Source organism: Ceratotherium simum, chromosome 2 (genome assembly GCF_057802395.1).
Source record: "Ceratotherium simum simum isolate JZ-2026a chromosome 2, ASM5780239v1, whole genome shotgun sequence".
In the NCBI taxonomy this organism is placed as follows: Eukaryota; Metazoa; Chordata; class Mammalia; order Perissodactyla; family Rhinocerotidae; genus Ceratotherium; species Ceratotherium simum.
Window position 1 is genome coordinate 35,250,155 of NC_141901.1, and position 23,432 is coordinate 35,273,586.

At 44.3% G+C, this 23,432-nt stretch overlaps 1 protein-coding gene across 1 annotated transcript; it reads right to left on the reverse strand.

The window, feature by feature from the left end:
- Positions 1-6,717: 6,717 nt before the first annotated feature.
- Positions 6,718-23,064, reverse strand: SLAMF7 (SLAM family member 7). Its single transcript, XM_014797063.2, has 7 exons — positions 22,981-23,064; positions 15,243-15,575; positions 13,674-13,946; positions 13,333-13,449; positions 12,279-12,388; positions 10,756-10,818; positions 6,718-9,943 (listed from the first exon to the last, which is right to left on the reverse strand). The coding sequence occupies exons 1-7, from the start codon at positions 23,033-23,035 to the stop codon at positions 9,872-9,874; spliced, it is 1,023 nt and encodes a 340-aa protein (XP_014652549.1). The 5' UTR covers positions 23,036-23,064; the 3' UTR covers positions 6,718-9,871.
- Between the last annotated feature and the right edge of the window lie 368 nt (positions 23,065-23,432).

Consider the following 23,432-nt stretch of genomic DNA (forward strand, 5'->3'; position numbering starts at 1 on the left):
ACAGATGACACAAAGCTGGAGAAGGCTGGTGTACTGCCTGTTTGCAGTTTCTCCTAAGGTAAGCCTTTGGGGCCCAGGTCAAGGGACAAGTGATTTACACATTTTCTAATTTGGCAGCCTTGGGTGCCAAATTTTTTCCCTCCAGTTCCAAGAAGCTGTCAAAAGCAATGGTCAGCTTTCCAGCCTCCTCTTTAGATCAGCAAACATCCCCAAGACAGTACTAGAAGCAGAGGTCCTCTTATCTCTTAGATATCTTTTGAAACTATCCTTTCTCTCCATCTCCATCTTACCATCTGGAGTCCAACTTACCATCACCTCTCTCCTGGACCACTGGAATAGCCTTCTAAGTAGTTTGCCTATATCCAGCCTTGACCCCCTACAACTGGTTTCTCATACTGCAACCAGTGAAGTTTTAGAAGCACAACCCTTTCTGTTCCAGCCACGCTGACTTTCTTTTACATTCTCTCACCAAGTATGGCGCTTTTGCATAGGTTCTGTCCTCTGATTTGCGCTGGGCTTTCACCTGCCCCACTTCTTGTAAGTAGCTCCTACTCATCTTTAAATCTCAGCTCAATTTTCTCTGCTTTGGAGAAGCCTTCCTTGATCCTAGCAACATTCCCCATTACAGGTTGTCATAGCACCACGCCTCTCTTTCATAGTAGTCATCACTGCTGCAACGTTATTTGAAGAATAATTTGATTGTTGGCCTCTAAAAAGGAAATTCTGTTTTCTCTATTACACCAATTAAAGGAAAACTCCTCTGTTTCCTTTCTACTCCCAACCAACATTCTGACACCAAATATGTGGATTTTTTCCCCACATCGACAAATTCTCCGACACCAGCTGGATGTCCTACAATTCAATTCAATTCTGACACTATTTACCTAGAGTTAGTGCCAGATCCCACAAGTCAAGTGCTCTGTCCCACAAGACTGCTCCCTCTCAGAGGCCAATGGCAAGTCTGGGCGTCCCGTGCTTCTGACCAACCTGCTATATACTGAGGTTCCCCACAAGTCCCTCCTTGTTCAATAATTTGCTAAAATGGGTCACAAAACTCAGGAAAACAGTTTCCTTACTAGATTATTGGTTTATTATAAAAGAATATGTCTCAGAAACAGCCAAATGGAAAAGATGGATAGGGCAAAGTATGTAGGAAGGGGTAGGGAGCTTCCATGCCCTTTCCAGGCATATCATCCTCCATGTGTCCACCAACCCAATGTGTCAGTGTCCCCAATGTGTCAGTGGGGTTTTTCATGGAGGCTTCATTACGTAGGCACGATTGATTAAATCATTGGACATTGGTGACAGAACTCTGCCTCCAGCCCCTCACCCATCCTTGGAGGTTGAGGCTGGGGGGATAGGGGAGTTGGGGGGATGGGGCTGAAATTCTAACCCTATAATCACATGGTTGGTTCCCCTGGCAACCAGACCACATCCTGAGGCAATCCAGAAGCCTCCAGCCACCAGTCATCTCATTAGCATACAAAAAGACACTTATCACCTTGAAGATTCCAAGGGAGCTGTGTGCAAAGAAACTGGAAGGAAGGCCAAATATATATTTCTTATTATATCGCAATATCACAGCCTCTCTCATTAGAACTGAGTGAAGAAATTTTCACATATTGGGGTATGTGGGATAGCTGTTCTGGTTTAGACCTGATTCAGCCTGCGCTAAAGAAGCCTGACTTATGGCCTGTCAAACACACATTGTACATCCGTTTTAACCATTAAAGAATGCATTAAACATTATCTCAAAGTAAAAGAATGCACTCTTTGAAGATAAGGGTGCATAGTTCCTTTCCTACCACACCAGTATCAGCACTCCTTTCTATTTGATTTTGCTGAGGAAGATTCACCCTGAGCTAACTTCCGCTGCCAATCTTCTTCTTTTTGTATGTGAGACACCACCACACCGTGGTCACTGACAGATGAGCGGTATAGGTCTCTGCCCAGGAACCAAACCCAGGCCAGCGAAGCAGAGCACACCAAACTTAACCACTAGGCCACCAGGGCTGGCCCAGTATTAATACTCCTGAAGATAAGTTTCCTTTCCTGGACATCAGGGTCATGTTGACCTGCTAATCTGCAAATGAATACCTCTTTGAAGCTCTGATGAATATGTATCCTGGGTGTGTTTTATGTATGTTCTTTGTTCTAAAAAGGTATAAAACCGCCTCTCCAGAAGTTTTTCTGCCTTTGTGGAGACTGCCTTCCCGGATTATAGTCCTCAGGCTGCCTCAAGTAAAATTCACCTTATCTCTCTTATCTATAGAATTGTTATTGGTTATTTGTGTCCACAGAATCTAAGCACCCTGAGAGCACAGACCTCTGTTTTGTCTCCCTGCTGTATTCTCTGTGTTCGGCATAGTGCCTGGCACTTAATGGTGCTCATTAAGTACCACTGAGTGAGTAAATAACAAATGCATGCGTGAATGAGTGAACACCTGCCTGAAATGACATAGACACCTTCTTTTCTCCACCACCAGGGTTTCTACTGTTAAAATAAAAAATAAATGGAGATCAACCTTGAAATTTCTCTGAGCAGACATAACCAGTTTAGTCACACAAAGAAAAAAGCTTAATTTAACTTATTTTGCAAGGTTAACTAACTTGACCTGGATCATTTCTTGCTTGTGCCTCTGGAAATGATAAGCAAAACTTGAACTGTTTCCCAAGATTGATATAAAGTAACTACTAAAAATTCTACTATTGTAACCAACCACTGTGAAGAATAAACAGTCACTGCTTTCTCATTATATAAGCTGCTTTATACTAACATATCCCTGAACCTCATTCCATATTTTGGGTTGAGTGTCCCTTGTTTGCAAACTGTCTTTTTAGTGTGTGCAGAGTCAACTTTTACTAATTATTACTTTAGTGATTCATTTGTTTTCCTTCAGCTAGAAAATCTTTTGACACAATATTTGAGAATCTGGTATTTACAGCTCACAAGCCCCAAACCACAGAGCTCTGGGGGCTGCACGTGGTGGACCTTGTGAAGAAGGACGACTTCTCACCCTAAGAAGCTGGTAGTTTCCTGTGTGTGCTGGCTGAGCTTAGGAGGTGAAGTCTCTTTCTGCAAAATCTTATTGAGTGTCCAGACTTCAGATCTATTGGTATCCCTGGGCTCAATTTTGTTGCTGGTTTAAAAAAAAAGGGGGGCAGTGGTTACTAATTCTAATTATTTTGCCATCTGAACTGGCTGGGGGCGGGCAGGGAACGGATGCATTCTAAAGCCCGGCAGTTGCCACTCTCCCGCCTCCCGGTCTTCACCCACTCTGAAGCTCCCCCAACCTCAAGCCGCCCTCTCTGAGGGAGAGTAATCTTTTCCTCTGATCTTCACACTAAGGGGCTTCCTTCCCTCTCCCCACTCCGTTCTTACTTGTCTTCCTCCACTGCACTCCAACATGTGGGTGTCAGACTTTCCCCTCAGCCCCTCATGGTGGGCAACACTGCAACTTTTCTTTCTCTGAACATTTATTTAAAACTTCTTCCACTCCATTATGTAAGACACATTTTCTCTTTAAAGAACATTTGGAAAATAATGATAAGTAGAAGGAAACTGAGCCATCTAAGATTTTATCCTCCCCCAATAACCGGTGTTAATATTTTGATGTGTTTTCTTCTAAATTTTTCCACGCATAGGTATCTTAAAAACATAGTTGTAATACAGCACATTAAATTTTACATTCTACTTTTTTCACTTGTAATATTGTAGGGGAAGAAAAATAATCTTTTCTCTACCTTTCTAGGTTCTGTGGCTGAGATCCCTCTGTAACAAAAGATTAACAAGAGAAAAACAAACCGAAGTTTATTTTTGTTTGCTGAGGAAGATTCTCCCTGAGCTAACATCTGTGCCAATCTTCCTCTCTTTTGTATGTGGGTTGCCTGCCACAGCATGGATGAGGAGTGGTGTAGGTCTGCGCCCAAGATCTGAACCCAGGTCGCTGAAGCGGAGCGTGCAGAACTTGAACCACCGGGCCGTGAGGCCAGCCCGCAAATAGAAGTTTAATAGCACGGGTACCTCCTGTATACATGGGAGAGACTCAGGAAAATGGAGTAACTCCCCAAAATGGCCCAAGCCACCACCTTAAAAACCATCTTCAGCTAAAGACAAATGAAAGATGTTGGGGGTGGGAGGAGCCAGTTATGGAAGGTGACCAGGAAAAGCACACTAAAGGGTATGGTTGTTATGTAGATTTAAGTTGGTTCCTTGGATAAGAGTTTATCCTTTGAAAAGTGTTTCTTGTGACTTAGAGTCATCCTTCTCTTCCTGGTACAGAGAGGGAGACACCCTTACAAGTGCAGATTTTCTTTACAAATACAAAGGTCCCTTATAAAAGGGTAACTTCTGCTTAGTTTTCAGAGCTTCTCCTGTGTCTACTGTTTCTTGAAAATAATGAGCTCAAAATAATCCTTATGCCCAAGAGGGGTGGCATGTTCAGCTACCCTTCAATGTCATAACAGGTTCTAGTTTTATAATCCCTAATTCTTAATGTCTGCATTCACTTAACCTTTCCTTGTGGCCAGACTCTTAGGTAGTTTCCAGAATTTTGTTATCACAAATAGCAAAATAATGCATGTTTTTGTATAAAAATCTCACACTGCCTTTTTGAGACAAGATGATTCTTAATCCCATTCTTGCCCAGGGAAGCATTGCTTGTAAGTTCTTTCATTAGTTGGAGGGAAAGAGAATTCCCATGTTCCCTCTCTTTTCCTGCCCTGCTTTGCTGTCAGTCACCGTTGAAATAAATTTCTAGGCCCAAGATGGAGCTGCTCCTGTCCAGGGTGCCACATCACCAAACCGAAACTTGGGTAACTTTTGTGTCTCTGTAAATGCTATGCTTGACCAGAAAAGCAGTCTATCTAGTCAGCCAGTCCTCAAATGCCAAGCCCACTCTGGGCCTCCTCACCCCAAACAAGATTGATTATGTAGCCCCAGCCAACCAGATATTTTCTATTTTTCTCCTCCTTGTTCTTTATTCTTTATCCTATAAAAGCTTCCTGCCTCTGCCCTATTTTGCAGTCCTCTGAATGGAGACTATCCACTTCACGAAGTGTTAAAAGTTGTTTGTATCAGCCAAATTGTTTTCTTTAATCATTTTCTAACACCAGGCATCTCTTTTCAGGGCTGATTCTCCCTTTTAATGCTTCTGTATCTTATCCTAAGTTGACTTTTGGGAAGTTAACCATTTTTTATGTACTATCCCCTTCCCTAAGCATTAGGTACCATATATGAATCTCCTACATGCCAAGCACTTACACTTGTTTCATATAATCCCCACATTGCAAGCCCTATAAGGATTTTAGAGATAAGAAAATAGAGACTCACCGAACCCAAGCGTTTGGCAAGGAGCACTCTTCTAGTAAAGGCTTTGACCCCAGGCCTGTCTGTCTCCAAAGCTATGTCCCTTCCTCCATGCTACACTTGGGAGGAGAGGGATCCACTCCTCTCGAGCTTTGAGCTCCATCTTCCTCATCCTCTGCAGTGGATGGTGACAGCGGAGCAGGCACTGATTTTTTTGTAGCCTTGGTTTCATACAGAATGTGGAACTTCAAGTCTCCCAGTTTCTCTCAGTGTCAATTTCACACCCGTAAACCGGACATAACTATTCCAGACCAGCTTGCCTCAGAGGAGTCATATGAGGACCTATGAAACAAAAGTTTGCTTTACATGAAAGTAACTGGCCCCTCGCAGGGGATTATGGGGCAGGGGGCAGGGGGCACGGGTCGGGTGGAGAAATTAGGAGGGTCTTAGAAGACTCACCTGTTGTTGGGAGTTCAGGCAGGTGCAGAATGCCAGTAGAATCTCAACGATACATTTTCTCCAGTGGAGTCAGGCAGACAACTGAGGCCCCACCCAGAGAGGCGGTGATGTCAGTTCAGGGAGTACTGTAAATTAGTGTGGTTTTCTGCAGTTAGAATAATGCGGGACTCACACTCCTTTTTTTTGTGTGTGAAGAAGATCAGCCCTGAGCTAACATCCGATGCCAATCCTCCTCTTTTTTGCTGAGGAAGATTGGCCCTGGGCTAAAATTCATGCCCATCTTCCTCTACTTTATACGGGATGCCACCACAACATGGCTTGACAAGAGGTGCGTTGGTGCGCACCCAGGATCTGAACCTGCGAACCCTGGGCCGCTGAAGCGGAGCGTGCGAAATTAACCGCTGGGTCACCGGGCCGGCCCCAGGGACTCACACTCTTGCCTTAAGAATCATCTGGCTTTGGGCTAAAGTAGAGAGAACTGCGCAGCTCAGAGAACAAAATATCAAAATTTTGGCTCAAGAGAGAATCACTATTACTAATTTTTCCTTTTTCCTCAGTCTCTAATCTGACGTGGCATGGCATCTCTTTATTGAAAATTTTGATGTTTTGTCCGTCATGATTCTTTTGCCTCAGCTTTGATTTTTTTAAATATTGCACAAAAATATTATTTACCTAGATGGCTGAATTTTTGGGTGCTCCCTTAAATTTTGTGCCATGGGGAGTGCCTCACTTGCTTCACCCTAGGCCCTGAAGATGGGGTACGAGTCACAGCTGAGGAGGCATCGGTGCGGGTCACACAAATACTCAGTTGGCTGAGACCAACTTGTCGGACAAGTCCAACTTGTCCAACTCAGTTGGACTAGTTTAAAGCCCGGGTGTCCACTTCTGGCTCCGATGTAAATCGTTCTCCTCTTCAAGCGCTGCTGCTACAGCCATGCCCCAAGCCCCGCCACCTCTGTGAGAATTAGAAAAAAACAACTCTTTCTCAAGACATACTGATTTCATTTAAAAAATGCACTTTATTTTTTTACCAGAAAACTGTAGTAATAAATACAGGCAGTCATAATATTTGTCACATGGGTGGCACTCCCTCAGATGCGGTGCCTCCGGCAGGCCACACCTGTGAAGGAAAGAATGTGCTGCCCCAAAATATGCCTCTTTGGCATAAGGATTGTTCTGAATTGATAATTTTTAAGAAATAGCAGACACAGGGAAAGCTCTGAAAACAACTAGAAGTTACACTTTTGTAGGAGACATTTACATTCACATTTATAAGGAAAATCTCCATTTGTAAGGGTGTCTCCCTCTCTGTACCAGGAAGAGGAGGATGACTAAATCTCTAGAAATGTGTTATCAATGGAGAAGGTGTGGACTTAAATCTGCAGAACAGCCATACCCTCAGTTACTGTGCTTTGCCTGATAACCTCTCATAACTGCCCTCCTCCCCCTACTGTCTTCTTTTGTCTTTAGCTGGAGATGGTATATAAGGCGGTGGCTTGGGCCATTTCGGGGTGTTACTCAGTTTTCCTGGGTCTGCCCCATGTATACAGGAGGTATATATGTTATTAAACTCCTATTTGTTTTTCTCTTGTTAGTCTGTCTTTTACTACAGGGGAGTCTCAGCCAAGAATCTAGAAGGGTAGAAGGAAAAGGGTTTTTCCTCCCCTACACCTGCACAGCTCCACGTGGAGGACAACACAGCCATCCTCCTGGTTCCTCAGCGTTAGGGGACTGCCTCCTATTTCCAACCTTCATTTCCTCTCAAGTCAGTCTCAGACTGTTCTCTTGGTCCCCTCCTCCTTAGTTTTTTTCTTGAAGACTTATTATCTCTTACCTTGACCATCTTATATCTGAAGGTTTTTTTTTCAAATATTTTCTCTTTTCACAATTTTTTTTTTTTTTTTTTTGTGAGGAGATCAGCCCTGTGCTAACATCTGCCAATCCTCCTCTTTTTTTGCTGAGGAAGACTGTCCCTGGGCTAACATCTGTGCCCATCTTCCTCCAATTAATATGGGACACCACCACAGCATGGCTGGCCAAGCAGCTCATTGGTGCATGCCTGGGATCCAAACCTGCGAACCCCGGGGCGCCGCAGGGGAGTGCCCACACTTAACAGCTTGCGCCACTGGACCGGCCCCTCTTTTCACAAATTTTAATACACATTTCTTCCCCTTACTTCTGATTAAGTTAATTCATATATCGGGACCCACAAAATGGATGCCGCCCCAATGACCCAGCCCACATCATAAATTGAAACCTAAGTCAGCCTGCACTTATGAGAAACACCTGTCAAGGAAACCTAACATACACCAATCCCAGTCCTCCAACTCAGCTTAGCTAGCTTACCTTACCCTAGAAAAAAGGACCACCTAGCCTTACAGGGAAATCCCCAACCTCCTAGCCAATCATGTGTGGCCTCTTCTAACGCTCTATAAAACTCCCCCTTGCCCAAAATCCCTCAGGAACTGTGCTCCACTGCTTGTGAGGCACTGTACTCCCCTAGTCCATGGATTGTTTCCCTTGAATAAAGGACATCAAACCTGTTACTAAATTGTTTTAGTTTTGTCATTTGACACTTAACCCCCCCAGACCTGGGACATCAGATCCCTTCCCAACATCTCCACTCAAGACCTGTGTCCCGGAACACATCAGAAGCAACCCTCCCCCTCCTCCTGTTTTTCATTTCATTGAAAAGAAGGTGAAGTCTATGGAGGCAGGGATCATGTCTGTCTTATTTGCCAGAATGACCTAGCAGAGGTTCTCAATAAATATTTGTTGAATGAATTAAGGGGCTTTAAACGTTTGCATGCAACCACCCCCGACTCCAAGTCTCTTATAACAGATTTGAAATGTGTCTTCAGGCTCAGTTTCTTCATTGGGATGGGTTCCTGTACAGCCCTAAGGCTTGGGGTTCTCACGTGCAGCACAAAAGTGTAAATGAAGCTGGGGCAGTAATCCTTGTCCTTGGGTCAGGCATGCTGAGTTTCTAAAGCCAGGTACCTGAGAATTACTGTAGATATTCAGTAAGAACATGATTGCCTTTAAGAGAAGTTAGTCTTGTCAATTTGCTGTTTTCCTGTTTAACTTGAGGGGTGACTCAAGGGTCGTGAGGATTTGTAAGCTTGTTTGCAGAAGAAAGAGAATGCCTTCAGGGTGGTTTCCATCACGTGATGGCTGGCCCCCAGCTGCCATAGCCGGAAGTCAGATTGCCCAGGGGCTTATCAGGAGGGATCCCTTTGTTTCTCTGAAGCTCCTCCTGCCATGCGCCCTAGCCCCCTAGCCAAACTCCCCTGCTTTCTGCTCTTGTTAAAGCTGATTTCAGAGAACCCATGCTCCTGCTTTCTCGTTTTGGCCAGTTTGAATAAACCTTTCTCCGTTTCCAAGCACCTGATGTCTCAGTGATTGGTTTACTGCGCATCAGGCACACGAACTTGAGAGTAAGAGGTTCAGTATCATTTCCATCCAGCCAAACCCAGTCTTCCACCTGTTTTCTCTGTCCTTGTGCACTTTGACCCCAAGTCCATATCTCATCCTCTGGGTGTTGAGAATCTGCAGTCAGGTGTGCTGCAACTGCCCATGGAAGTAGTTCATGAGGGACCGATTTCACAAGAGCAGAGAGTGTGTCTGACCAAAATCAGTGTGAGCTCAGCGCAGTGCCAGGCACAGTTGATAAGTTGGTTAATAAATCCATTTCTGGCTTCTGTTTCTGCTTCTGCTGGGAATGTCTGCCTTTCTGAAGTTCTTGCCCTCTTAGCAACCAGACCCTTGGTATATTCTGACCTCCAAGCCCTAGGATGGGAGCGGTCATTCATAAGTGTGAGATGGCGTTTACATCTCACCAGAGACACTTCGAAGACCCTTGCTTGAAGTTGGCTGATAAATTCACAATCACATTTTGAGGAAGGGATAGTCACACATTCTGGGTTTGAGGAGATTTCTCAGCAGTGGGTAGAATCAGAAACTCTTAAATCTGAAAGAGCATACGGGATAGTTCATTCTGGAAGGAAGTCAGTGTTCTTCATTCTTCCTTGGTATTTCTGGTCAAGTCAGTAAATTCTTTTGACTGTTTTCTTTGGGGCAAGACAGGAGGGAGTACACTGCTGTTTAGGTGGCATTCTCATAGGTAGATAGGTTTGGTGAGTCTGGTGACCTGGGCAGAGAGTGATGTTTCTCCATCTGTTAGGCAGACAAAGATGCAGAGCACTGGAGGTGGGCGGGGCTTTGGATCCCCCACAGGAGACCCCACCATCCCAGACACTCTTCATTGCTAAGGTTGCCCAACCCGAACCTCTCGCTGTGCTTACTCTCACTGTTTAATCATTCTGACTTTAGAGAAACTATTTCTTAAGGGTTAACTCACATTTATCATGTTGAATGCTTAATGAACTGAACTTTCCTGGCAATAATCCATCAGAACTAACCTTATTACTAAGCAAACTGCTTTACCCATCCTCAACTTTTCTGATCTGGTTGGAAGAGGAGACAGGAAGGTATCACTGCTTCTGCCAAGCATAATCTGTGAAGGAATAAGCTTGAAAGCTTACTACATTAGCAGTGTGACAGGGGAGGGTGCAAACCAGATGTAACATAGCTAGACTGTGGAAAAGAAAAGGAAATCTCTGCTGCCTCCAGTTTACTGGTGGCTCAGAAGCAAGCTGGAGTTGCCGCCCCAGCTCTCTCTCTGCTGCCAGGCACAGCCTAAGCCATAGACTTTTTCCCCATCCATGCCATCAGTCAGGATCTTGATTTGCCCTGTCATTCCTACTCTCCTACTCTATTTGTTCCACGTTGCCCCCATTCAACTCCACGATTCTCTTGTAGTCCCCATATTCTTGTGCAACCCTAAGCAAAGGGAATGGGGACACAGTGGGGTACCTTCTAGTACTAAGAAATATGAGATCCCAGGGGCCCAAGAAAATGTAAGCTAAGCTTGAACCAGGAGAAAGGATGGCACAACTAAGATGAAATTCAGCTCTAAAGAATCTTACCTTTGGGGGTATTTGCACAGTGAAATAAAGCGTATTCGCTGGATTTTCCTCCGGAGTAGTTTTCTATTAAAAAACAAGTAAACAAAAGAAATCATCACCCACCTCCTGGGTCACATAGACAAGGCCAAAGAGACACCGAGAATCCAGAGAAGGGAAAACAGAGGTGGAAGGAGATGGCGAGAGGGAAGAGAGGGTTCTGGAACAGAAATGGTTAGTGGGAAGTGCTCTTGTCTGTGACTGCTATTATAATTATTAATAATTTTTTTCAAGAAGCAGTTGCATTATTTTAAAACTGTTGTGTTTAAATGAATTAAAAATATATAAGAGATATAAGTCCCATGAGCTATGAGCCTCCTAAGGAAACTAAAAGACAATTTGAGGTAATATTACTAATGCTACAAATAAAATTTTCAATCAGTCAGAAGGGCTTTTGGAGCAAATCAGTAAGGGTGACTGATGAGTCAAAAGCAAACAAAACACCAATGATAGCAACAACAAAAGGTCCTTCCAGGCTCAAGGAAAATATCCTGGATTGGTGAAGTTTATTCCTGAGCATCTAGGACAGTCCTGTGGTCTCTTGGGAATGTGTCTGAAGCAGGGGAATAGGAAGGATGGTGATAAAGTGATCAATTTTGACAGAAGCCTGGCTGAGTGAGCACAGAGCAATCTCCCCTGTGAGGAAGGAAGGAGCTCTCAGGAGACTAACAACTTCAAATAGGAAACTTAACATCTCCTCTCGGAAAAGTTGTAGGTAAGTGTAGGAAGATTCAACCTGATTAGGGGACCCCAAAGGCTGGAATAAAACTGAGATTTTGAGGCTCCAAAGTGTTTCTATTTCTCTATTAAATGGACCAACGTGGAAAAGCGCTGTATGACCTCTAAGGAGTTAGCCTGGCCTGGGCTATAATAATTGTTCCCGGGGGCCCTTTTCAAGTTGTCTACCTAGTTCATGTCTCCAAATTGTCTCCTGTTATTTGAGTTTCTTTAATCTTTACTCTTATGATTTTCTTTTCAAAGAGTTTCCTTTGAATTAACTTTGGGTTCAATCACTTCAGCTCAGTGACCCACACTTGGGAAGACTTGAATGTGGGCCCAGAGCTCCCATGGGCCCTCAGAGCCCTCTCCTGATGGCTCCTTGAGTAGCCTCAGAGGAAAAGGCATCTCTAGAGCCAGTCTTCTGTCACCATAACTCAATCATATCCAAGTCACACTTCTTTACTCGCTGTCCTATGCAAAAGGAATGGGGCTTGTTGAGTGCCCTGTGTGAACTGTGGAGGGTAAGGAACAATTCCATAGATCACAGTGTGAGCGTTACTGGTTGGATCAGAACCAAGTGCTCCAGAGGCCACAAACTCCTGCATAAGAGAATCCATAAAGACTTAGGGGAAATACAGATGAACTGGATTTCAAGGGCTATACATCTTCATCTTCTATGTTGCCCAAATTCATGGAAAAATCTCCGGTAAAACCAGGAGGGCCTCAGAGAGGAGGATCAGGCCCCAGGAAAGATGGGAAAGACTCACATTACGGTGAGAAGTTGTGGCATACTCTGAGGTCTCTCCAGAAGGGGGGTTGTGGTTAAAAGTTTCTTGATGAGTGTCCATTCTATTCTTCTCTTCAACGAACTCTGAAACTGAGTTGGGAGAGAATCAGAGCTGGCCCTTCCTTCCACTCACCACCCCCACTGGCTCACCACCTTGTCTCGATGACTATTTACGATGACCAACCATCCTGGTTTCCCTGTAACTGAAGGATTTTCCCAGACATAAGACTTTCAGTGCTAAACCTAGGAAAATCCCAGGATGAACTGGTTACCCTTGTCACTTCACTTCCCAATCTCTGGACCAAGGCAGCCAAAAGGGGAAGCAAAGATGGTCGGAGATGGTTTCAGAGTGCTTCCAAGAGGGAAGGAAAATTTTAAAGTCTGCAGTTCATACCCGGCTGATGCTTATGTCCCTCCCCAACACCCTACATGGACAGTATCAGCAGGAACCCGAGAAGACAAATCAGCAGGGTTTAGGGACACAAAGCATGGGGTGTGGCATGGAAAGAGACAGAGACAGGCTTCTCCAGGTGGAATGTGTCTAGACTGAGGGGAGTAGTAAAGAGAAGTCTCTGGAGTTGATCCAACGGAGAGGACTAGGACTCGTTTTGGGGGTTCTGACAGGGATGGGAATTGGAAGTGCTGACTGAAGGGTACTGGTCTGTGAGACCTCAGAGTTGGAGGTCATTGCTTCCCAGATCGGGGGAGCAGAATCAGCATTGTGGGACCTGTGTCAACAGGAAGGCCACACCAGTAAGTTCCTCTGGGGGAAGGAAAGGGGTGGGCACTGGAGAGGGAACTTGGAGGACCTTGGCCTTAGGAGAGAAGTTAAGGACTCAAGCACTCTCCTTACTCCAGAACTAAGGAGCACAGGCTGTTGGTGCTCTCCTTGAGGACAGAAACCATGGCCTCTTCATTTCTGTATCCTTACCGCCTAGCACAAAGCCTGGCACACAATTAAACACATGCTTATTGAATAAATGAGGGAGAAAATGCATAAAGGAGGGTGAAGATAAAAATAGTAAATGTTCTACCTTTTCCTCTTTCTCTCCGCATTATCAAAATAACTGGCACAAGTGCAACGGCACTGAGCAGGAAGACCACCACCAGGAGCTTCAGGAAAATGGAGGCAAGTGGGTCTCTAAGAGCACCTTTAAAGAGAGAATGGGTGGAGAATGAATAGGTGGAGGGAAAGGAGAAGAGTTGCCTAGGGAAAATGACCCTACTTTTGAGTAATTGCCACCTTCCTCCCAGTCTGGTGACTTCCCAGGGGCCTCCAGTTTTCACACAGGGCCTATTCCCATGGGGACCTGGAGCTAAAGAAGGTATAAGTCCTGAGACCAGAGGCTCTTGGAAAAAGAGGAGAGACAGTCACCTTCACAGAGCTTTTGGGCAGAGACAGGGTTTGAAGAGTTGCTGCTGATGGGGTTCCTGGCCTCACAGATGAAGGTCATGTCCTTTTTCCCCAGCCTCCAGGATATGGGGAGGATGGAACCATAATGAGACTCATTGGTTGCCTGCCCCAGGGACTTCCAGCTGTAAGTCACATCCTCTCCTCCCTCTTCCACAGAACACGTCAGATTGGTCACACAGGTGCCATTCTTAATGTTCTGCAGACCCATGGTGACCTTGGGCTTTGATAGGTGCTCTGTAAAAGAGAAATGGACAACCAAGGGTGGAAACTATGCCTATAGCCCTCCTTTTTCTGAATTATTCTTGTAAACCTTGGACCTGAATCTCTCTGGGGTGCTACACAGTGGAGAGTAAGCAGCAATTCAGAGCAGAGTTTTCATTCTTATCTAGGAAAGAGAACTATCTAGGTCTGCTTGCCCACAGCTAGATAACAACAACAATAGTGATAGAAATAATAACAATGTAACAAGAATCCAGCTGCCATTTACTAAGCACAGCCAGATGGCAAGCACTGTGCTAAATGCATTTTAGGTGCTGGCTAATTCTATCTTTTTAGAGGCTCCCTATGCCCCTGTCCTCAGGTTCCTTGAAGAGACTTTCACTTCACTCTCCAAGAGAGAATAGTATTGGAATAACACTTCTGGTCTCCCTCTCTACCTTGTGCCCACTCCTCTCCCTCAGAGGATGAGCAATTTGTTCATTGCTGAGAGCATGAGAGTCTGGCATCCATCATATACATTTCTCTACTCACGGATTTGAGCTATTAAGATCGCTGTTTAAATATGATTTGCCCTTTTTTTCCCTCCCCCAACCAGTTTGCTCATAGAATGCATGCCTTCTGTTCCTTTCAACTATGTCTATAGGGAGGACACACCTGGATCAAGGTGCATGGCCTACCTCCTACAAGCAAACCTGGATGCCCATCTCCTTGTATCCCTGATCTTGCAGCTCAGTGAGTGAGGTAGCTATTCTTGTAGCTGGTTGAGTAACTGTTTTGTAAGATCATCTTCTTTGAATGGGCTCCAAGGTCTAGACTTGGGGGAAAGTATTTCTCCTACCTAGTATTACCTGAAAACCTAAAGCTGATATTTTTATCTTCTTTCTAATTCTTGTGTCAATTTCTCAATTGTTTGGAATGTGTAGGGGAAGAGGTGTGATTAATGTTTACACCCAATAATCTTTTTAAGATAGGTATCACTTTCCTCCCCATTACAAATATGGAAACTAAGTTTCAAAGAGATTAAGTAACTTGGCTAAGGCCATGCAACTAGTAAGTAGAGATGCCAGCATTTGACCTGTGTGATCACCACTTCCCATATCGCCTATCCTCTGTCTCTCATTGCCTCTTACAGAATCTCTGAGTAGAAAAAGACCTTGTAGGGGTCAGCTACATCTACTTCATCCATGCAAGAGTTCCCTCTTCCACATTCTTGCTGAGTGTTTATCCAGCCTTTGCTTGAACATCTCCAATATCACAGAGTTCACCACTTTATGAAGGTAGTCATCCACCTTTGGAACCGATTCTGCTCACCGTAGACATGCAGCCCATACTCCTGGATGAAGGGATCCTGGAGGGATGAGCTGTGTATCTCCACACGGTAGGCACCTGAGTCATTCTTCTTCAGTTTGCTGAGCGTCAGGGAGTAGTTTCCATGCAGGAAGTCCACCCTTTCCCTATTACGATTTTGGGTCACTATGACATTGGCTTGTCTGCCTGTCGTATTCGGCTGTATGGTGACGAGAGTGGTTGTGTTGAATATCCAGATAATGCTGTCAATCTGATTTACTGAGTGCTTCAGAGGGAAAGTCACAGTCCCACCAAGGGCACCAACCAGCTCCTTAAGGGTTCCAGAGGCTGCTGACCCTGCAGACAGAGAGAACCATAAAATAAAGCTGAGTCCCTGCCCTTGCCACCAATACACACCCTCTTTGGATCCTGGAAAGTTCCCAAGAAACCCTCTCAGGCCAACCCAACCAGCCCCTGGGAAACCCTTTGGAACATCACACAAGGGCATTGAGCTCAGAACTCTCTGCCTGAAAGGGGTGACTACAGGTGAAGCCATCCCATTCCCAGAGACCTCTGGCTGAAAAGACCAAGCTCTGAGGTAAACCATAAGGCCTAGCTCCATCACTGACAAGTTCCTGTGGGAGGGTCAAGTGGGGAGGTTACTGTCCAAGCCCCACTTAGGACTCCCAGACTGCTCCTCAGAGAACTGATTTTGATGCAGATGAAGAAAGAACAGCTTGCCTGACCTGGAGGCAGTGGTTCTCAAGCACAGATCAGGATATTGGGAGGTGAGTTGTAAGTTTCTAATGATAGTGGTAGCTTAGAAGTTTGAGGATGATTTATCTTTCTATTTTATGATAGATTAGAGTGGATTCAAGGTCATCACCAAAAGAGGTTCTCATTCACTTGAATTCCAATATCCTTTTTTGAGTGGAAAGGAAAAGAGTGAGTGACTGGGTGCTCTGCAATATGCTCAGGCTAACTCGTGATGCTTCCCCCGAACTATTAGGAATTGTAGTCGGGCTTTATTTCCCCAAGAAATTTTTGTTTCACCACAATCTTAATTCACGTCATAAAAGCATGGCTTGCAAACAAACATCAGGGGTTATGTGGCTCCAAGTGGAAAACAATTAAGAATAGCTGCTGAAAAAGCTCCCAGAAGTGGTCAACTGAGCATTTCCAATGAATAGGTGTGGGGAGTAAGTCATCTTCTATCTATTAAGATCTGAGGGACAGACTCTGGGATAGCACAGAGCAGAAAGGGAATTTAGATAGGGACTAGCAGCTTAAAAGCACCTATGTGATCTCATTTAACTCTTAAAACAATGCTTAGAGGAAAGATTATTTTGTATTCTCATTTTACAGACCAGGAACCTGAACCACGATGAAGTTAAATGACTCACCGAAACTAGTTAGTAAGAGGCAGAGCCCACATCGGTACCCACAGGCTAGAGGCATTATAGGACATATTTTACAAATGAGAAAACTAAACAGCAGAGACTGAAAAAACTTATTCAAGGCTCAGAATTAGTGGCAAAACTAAAACCAGAACACAGGTCTTCTCCTAAAAGATGTTCTCCATGAAAGTAGAAAACCTAAAGCGTCAAGTTGAAATTTGTAATAAAAGAAATTTTATTACTTCCATCATGGAAAGCACAAAAAGGAAGAAACAAAGAAAATCTTAAAAAATCTAACAAAGCAGCCAAGCTACAGGCTCCTGACAGTTGTATTATAACAATACTACTGCAGGGCTACGTTACGACTTTTGTAGGTTCTATGCACTTTTGCCTTAGTTGGCCCAGCCTCCACAAAAAGTATTGAAAATTACATTTTATGACTGTATTGGAATAAAAATGAATATAATACCAGCTGGACTCATTATTATGTATTCATTATTATTATTATATTTATTTTTCTTCTGATTTTAAAAGAAATTAAAACTATTGAGGACCCCAGGCCCTGTGCCTACATGGCTCTATGTATTTGGCCAAGAATCCAGGCTCTATTTCACTCCACAACTTGATCTCTTACCATAATATATTCCACCACCCCAACGCTGATGTAACTCATGCCTTTTCTAGTAAAAGATGAATTCCTGTACTAGCCTATCCAGATATCTAAAATTGCTTCATTAGAGATGTATTTCCTTAGTCTCTGTTAAAACTCAACTACTCTGGTAAGAGTTCCCAAATAATTATAGTTGCTATGTATTAAGGCTTTATGCTGTGCTAAACACTTGTTGTCAAGATTATGCCTAATACTTAAAGCAATCCTGTACATTAGAAATTTGGATCATTTTACACAGGGATCAGCAACCTATTGCCCATGAACTAAATGTGGCCTTCTGCCTGTTTTTGTAAATAAAGTTTTATTGGAGCACAACCATGTTCTTTCCTTTACATATTGTCTATGGTTGCTTTTCCACTACAACGGCTGAGTTGAGTAGCTGCGACAGAGATCACATTGCCTGCAAAGCCTAAAATATTTACTATCTGGCCCTTTACAGCAAAAGTTCTCCTTGCTTCTCTAATACTAAGGCGTGATAGTTTTTCAGTTGCTATCTTTTTGATCATCTCAAAGGGTGTCAAAGTAGTCTCAGTAAATATTACAGACAAGATCAAATTTATTTTGAATTTTTGATTGATCAATTAATGCATTCATTCTTTTACTTCAACAATAGATATAGAAGGGGTAAATATTTTGCAATCAAATAAAGATTGGGTATCACTTGCCCCCAAGAAGGTGCAATATCTGGGTTTAGGGGACCTTTGAGTAATCTCATTTCACGTGAGGTTTGGAGATATTTAAGTCAAGGAGGTGAGAAAACTGCAAAGATGTAGCTCTAGTGCTTCTGCATGTGCATTTAAGCCACAAGCAATTATTCTTTTCACTTCTTCACACATGTGGTGCTACATTCTCAGGATAAATGTCAAGAGATGTGAATTGTGTGGGGATGCAAGAAAACGTCTCCAAATTCATCGTTCTTGTTAGAATGAAATTGGAGGATGGCACAGTGCAAATTGCCAACATGAGCCTAGACAGAGTACGTTGTTCTATCCTAATTGGATCTTTAGGGTGGGAAGGGGGGTCATGAGAGAAGAAAGTAGCTCCGTGCCATTCCCTAAATGTGAGTTCAGAGGATAGGGAGCTGGGTTGGTGAGTCCTAACCAGTTTTGTTTCCTCTTCCCACTTGACTGAGAAGGGATCCAGAAACTAGAAACTTCTCTTCTCAGCTGTCCAAGGCTGAACTGAAAGCTCCCCTTTCTATGATGGCTTCTCCACCTGCAGTGTATGACCCTATAGAGTTTTACCATGTCTAGGTAGGTCATGCTTTTCTCATTCAGTCATTCCTTCCTTTAACAAGAATTTATTTGGTTCCATATTTGTGCCAGGCACTGTTTAGGAGCTGATGACATAACTGGGGAGCAAGACAGTCATGATCCTTGCAATCATTGAGAGTTGAGAGACAGTCATTAAATAAGCAACTACATGTGTTATGAAACGGGAAGTAATAGGTACAATGGAGTGTGACTTAACATGATCTGTGGGACCGGAAGACTCTAGAGATAATTGGCTACTAACACTTATTTGGGAGGATTGGGCCCCAGGAGACTCACCTACTCTCCCACCTAGATCAGTGCAGTGAATATTGTAACTTGCCTCCTTGCATCCATTTTACCCTTTCCTCATTATGTAGAGCCATGTGGTTTGGGTAAGATGGACAGGCACCAAGCTCGAGTGGTAGCCTTCCTCTGGCACAGTAATTAGTTCAGGGGTATCACATGACCTGGGTTGATTGTATCTGAGAGAAGCCCAGGACTTTTGCTCCAAGGCCAGGATGACCATATGATGCTGTGGGAAGATAATGAAACCTGGGACTGCCACCCACTTACTACCACCAGACAAGCAGCTAGCCACCTTCCTTGCCTGATCCCCAGTTTACTTTCTACCTCACACTTTTGTTTGTGCTTTATCCTTCTCTCTGCTCATCTAAATCTTATTCAAGACCTGTAAAGTCTAGTTCAAAGCCCTTCCCTGAGGAAGTCTCCAACCCTTTCTCACACCCACCCCTTGAAATTCCACCACTAATGTCACTTCATTTTCCACTTTAAATTCCCCAGAAGGAGATATTCCCTGGGTGGTGAATGGACATACCATTTTGCTGTGAATTAGCCCATGACTAGTCTACAGGCATTAGGTTCCAGATCACCTGATGATGAGGTCTGGGGTCCTCCCCGAGGAGGGGTGAAGATGGCCTCTCCTCCCTGGCAGCAGGGAGCCGTGTAAAAGTGTCAGAGCTGACCTAACTGGCTGTCTGGAGACCGGGGTTCCATTCTGCTTCCTCTGTAATAATAACTCCAGCAACAAACGCTTGGTATCACCCTGTGGTTCATAAACTAGTTTAACGGGTATTATTTTTCTTGACCCTCGAAGCAATGTCACGAGATAGAGGTTAAGCTCCACTTTATAGATGAGGACACTGGGGTTCCAAGATGCTAGTGACTTTCCCAAGGCGCCAAACTGAGAAGTGGCAGGAATGGAATGAGAAGCTAGTCAGTTCCTCTGTCTCAGAGGCCCGTGTTCTTTCTGCTACTGCCTCACCACTTATCACTTTGAGTTTCGGTGTTCTCAACTCTCATAGGAGAAAAATAACAACCTGTATTGCAGGATTTCGGGGAGGATGAAGGGCGAATGCGGATTTGAAAGCATTTTGAGAAGTACAGAGCAGTCTGCAACACGGTGGGAGGTGGGAGGGAAGGGCAGGGAGTAGTGTTATAAGGGACAGGCCCTGAGAAAGCTTCCCATTTTTTTGTCTCATTTCCACAAGGATGGCTAAAAGTGAGGAAAGGAGTTCCCAAAATTTCTTTGGATGGCTTCTCAGCAAGATGAACTTCTCAAAGGTGATCTGGAACCTAACGCCTATAAATCAATCACTGGCTAATTCACAGCAAAACAGTATGTCCAGTCACCACGCAGGGGGATATTTCCTGAGCAAATATTCCCTGCCAACCTGCTTTTGGAGGTGGAGGAAGCTGGAGCAGGAGATCCTTTGTCTTCTGCCCTGGTGAAGACTTAGATTTTTTGGCACGAGGCAAGTCAGCCCTAAGATGCCCTCTATAACAGAAAGGGACAACAGTTCCTCTGCTTTGCCACCTCCCTTTCCTCTGGGTTATTTCCTCCTCCCCTTAATCTGTTCCCCCAAGGCTCAGGAGTTGAGTGGAGGGAGGGAGGCAAACCAGGAAAAAAAGATCATTAGTACAGCCAGAATCAAGGAATGGTGACCCAAGAGGAAGACTTCAGGGTAGGGGAGAATGTAAAGCCCACCTCCTGCTTGCCAGCCCAGTCCCCAAGCAAATCTCCCCATACTCGATGCCTCCATCAGAATGACCAGCATGTCATGCCACCCTCCTTATGGAAACCAAGGACCAGAGCATCTCAGAACTGGGAGGAATCTTAGGGACTACTTAGTCCAGGCCCAATTTACAGATGAGGATACTGATGCTCCAAGGGTTATGGTGACATGTCCCAAATTTGTGGAGGGCTGGGATTAGGAACCAGGGCTCCTAAGGCAGGGTTTCCCAAGCTGTGCCTTCTGCTACCCTTGAGGTCTGTAGCAGTGCCTCAGTGTATTTCTAGGGAGCTTAGAGGAAGATCTAGGGGGTGGGAGGATGGGGCAGGTGGTGATGGGGCAGAGGCTATGGAACTCCCCTTCCTTTAGGGAGGCTTCAACTCTATGCATTAGAGTTATTTATGTACTTGTTTGTTTCAAGATTTTGTTTCATAATAGGCAACCACTGCTTAAAAAAGAAAAAAACGATTTTGGAAACTACTGCTCTTTACCCAACTTCTCATTAACTAATGTACCAGGAAAGATCATTTTGAAATTGAGGCTTGCAAACCTCCCACTTCACCACGCACCTTTGCCAACACTGCATCCCTAACTGACAACATTCACTTTCAAGCCCCCTACCTCTCTGCCCCTTACTCATCTCCTGCCCCCTCCTTCTTGTCTCTTCTGGTCCTTTTCAACACCTCCCCAATACCTCCTCATCCACTTTTTCTGTTTTCTTTTTATTAATTGTCTCCTCCACACTATGGTATCATTTAATCATCATAAAATCTGTTGGGGGGACAGATTATTGTGCCCATTTTCCAGATGAGAATCCTGAGGTTGCAAGAGCTACTCCTTGGCCCCTCTGAACTTGGCCAGGGTGGTTCCCTGTTGGTCCATCTACATCCTGGAAACAGAGTTATCTGATTTTCTTGGCCTCATGTACCTGGAGAGAGAAGGAATCCCAACTAGCTCTCCTGGGGGAGATACAGCTCAAATACACATTTTTTGAGAACTTCTCCAGTGTCAGGTACAGCATTAGGCCATTTGATGTGATGAAAAAAGCATTACCTTTGGAAACTCAATCTCTGCCCTGCTCTTAGTAGCTGTATAATCTTGCCCAAGGCACTTGACCTCTCTGAGCCTAAGTTTTCTCATCTGTAAAATAGGGATAATAATATCTATTTTACAGACCTCTGAGGAGAGTGTATAAAAAACGCCTTAGATGTAGTAGGAACTTAATAAATGATGATTATTATTATAATTGTTTTGCATTTGATATCTCGTTTAAAATATCACAATAATTCTGCAACTTAGGTTTCATTTCCTATTATGTACTTGTGAAGACCAAGGTTCAAAGCCTGAGTAACTTCACAATAACAGAGCAACTAAAGAGTCAAAGCCAGGAGGCCCTGTCCAGGGCCAGCACTGCTTCCACTGCCTTGCCCACAGATGCTCTACGGCAATCTTGGACTCCTTTCAGCCATGGGAGGTGTACCACATAGGCTGCCCACAGATTAGGTTGCTGGTGGGAACCCAGGGTTTTGAAAAGCTCTGCCATGTCCTCCCCGACCTCACTTCCCCTAAGTTCTGCTCTGGTCACCATTTCCGTTCAGAGAGTGGTTTTTAAAGTGACAGCCTATTCCAGGACTACCTGCTTAGAACCAGGTGCTTCCTAAAAATACAAACTTCTAGTGAACTCAAGAGGGTATCACTAAGGCTGAACACTTAGTGATACCAGCTGGCGGGGAGGAAAGAATTGGTAGCGCTGACTGACTATGTGGTCTTGGGCCGGTCACTTCAGGCAGGCCTGTGGCACACATAAACAAACCAGCTATGCCAGCTCCACAGAGGGAGACCTCATGGTGGTACCCCACGAGTTTGATGACCACAGAGATGTTCCTAACTTATGGGGCTCCTAGTCCCTTCTGAGAGCCCTGAGGATAGTAAAATCTTCAAACACTAGAATACCTGTGACAGGCACAGAAAAGGCCTCAGTCTTTCATGACTTTAAACATAAAGTGCCTACGGTATGAGTTGTTTCCTAAGTAGAGACTGATTGGATTGCTTGGGTTAAGACAAAAAATTCAAATGTTTATTTCCATGCATAATCATTTAAAAAATATTTTCCTGTCATGGCAGAATCTGGATTAGAATACAGGTCTTCCTGATCCCCAACAAGATTTCTTTCAGCCCTTCCTTCCCTGGGACAGCCAGAAGGGAGTCCATCCCTAGTCATCCCTTCTCTTTTCCCTCCTATCTCTTCCTGCCCTCTGATTCAGAGACCACAGGATGTAAAAAAGCAATATTAGATGAAGGAGAAGAGTCTTCTCAGTTGAGCCAGAAGCTCAGAGTGCACTCTGGAGCCTGGAGCTACACCTCAGGATGAGGAAGGCAGTCAGGAGAACAGGAGGATCTGGCTGGACTCACCTGTGAGCTGGCAGAGGAGAAAGATGAAGACGAAGCACGCTGGGGAACCAAGCATATTGTTCTCTGGATGTCAGTCACTAAAATGAACTCACATAGCGCTCACATCTCTTCCCCAGCTGGGGTTTTATGTAGGAGGAGTCACAAGACTAGTAACTGAGAATGAGTCATGTCTAATGTTCTGCCTTGCTTATTTCAGTGGCTAGTATGTAATAAATGATCAATAAAGGAGGGAAAAAATGAATTGCATTCCAAAAGTGATGGAACTCCCATTTTACAGGGAAGGAATCAGAGAGTCTAGGAATTGATCAAGGCCATATAGGTAGGCTTTTCTGCTATACCATATGACAGTGCAGAGATTCAGAACAGAGTAAATGGAAGGAAATAGAAGGCTAGATGAGGGACAAAAGAGAAGCACTGGGGATAATAACACTTTTCTAAGTGTCAAGAGTACA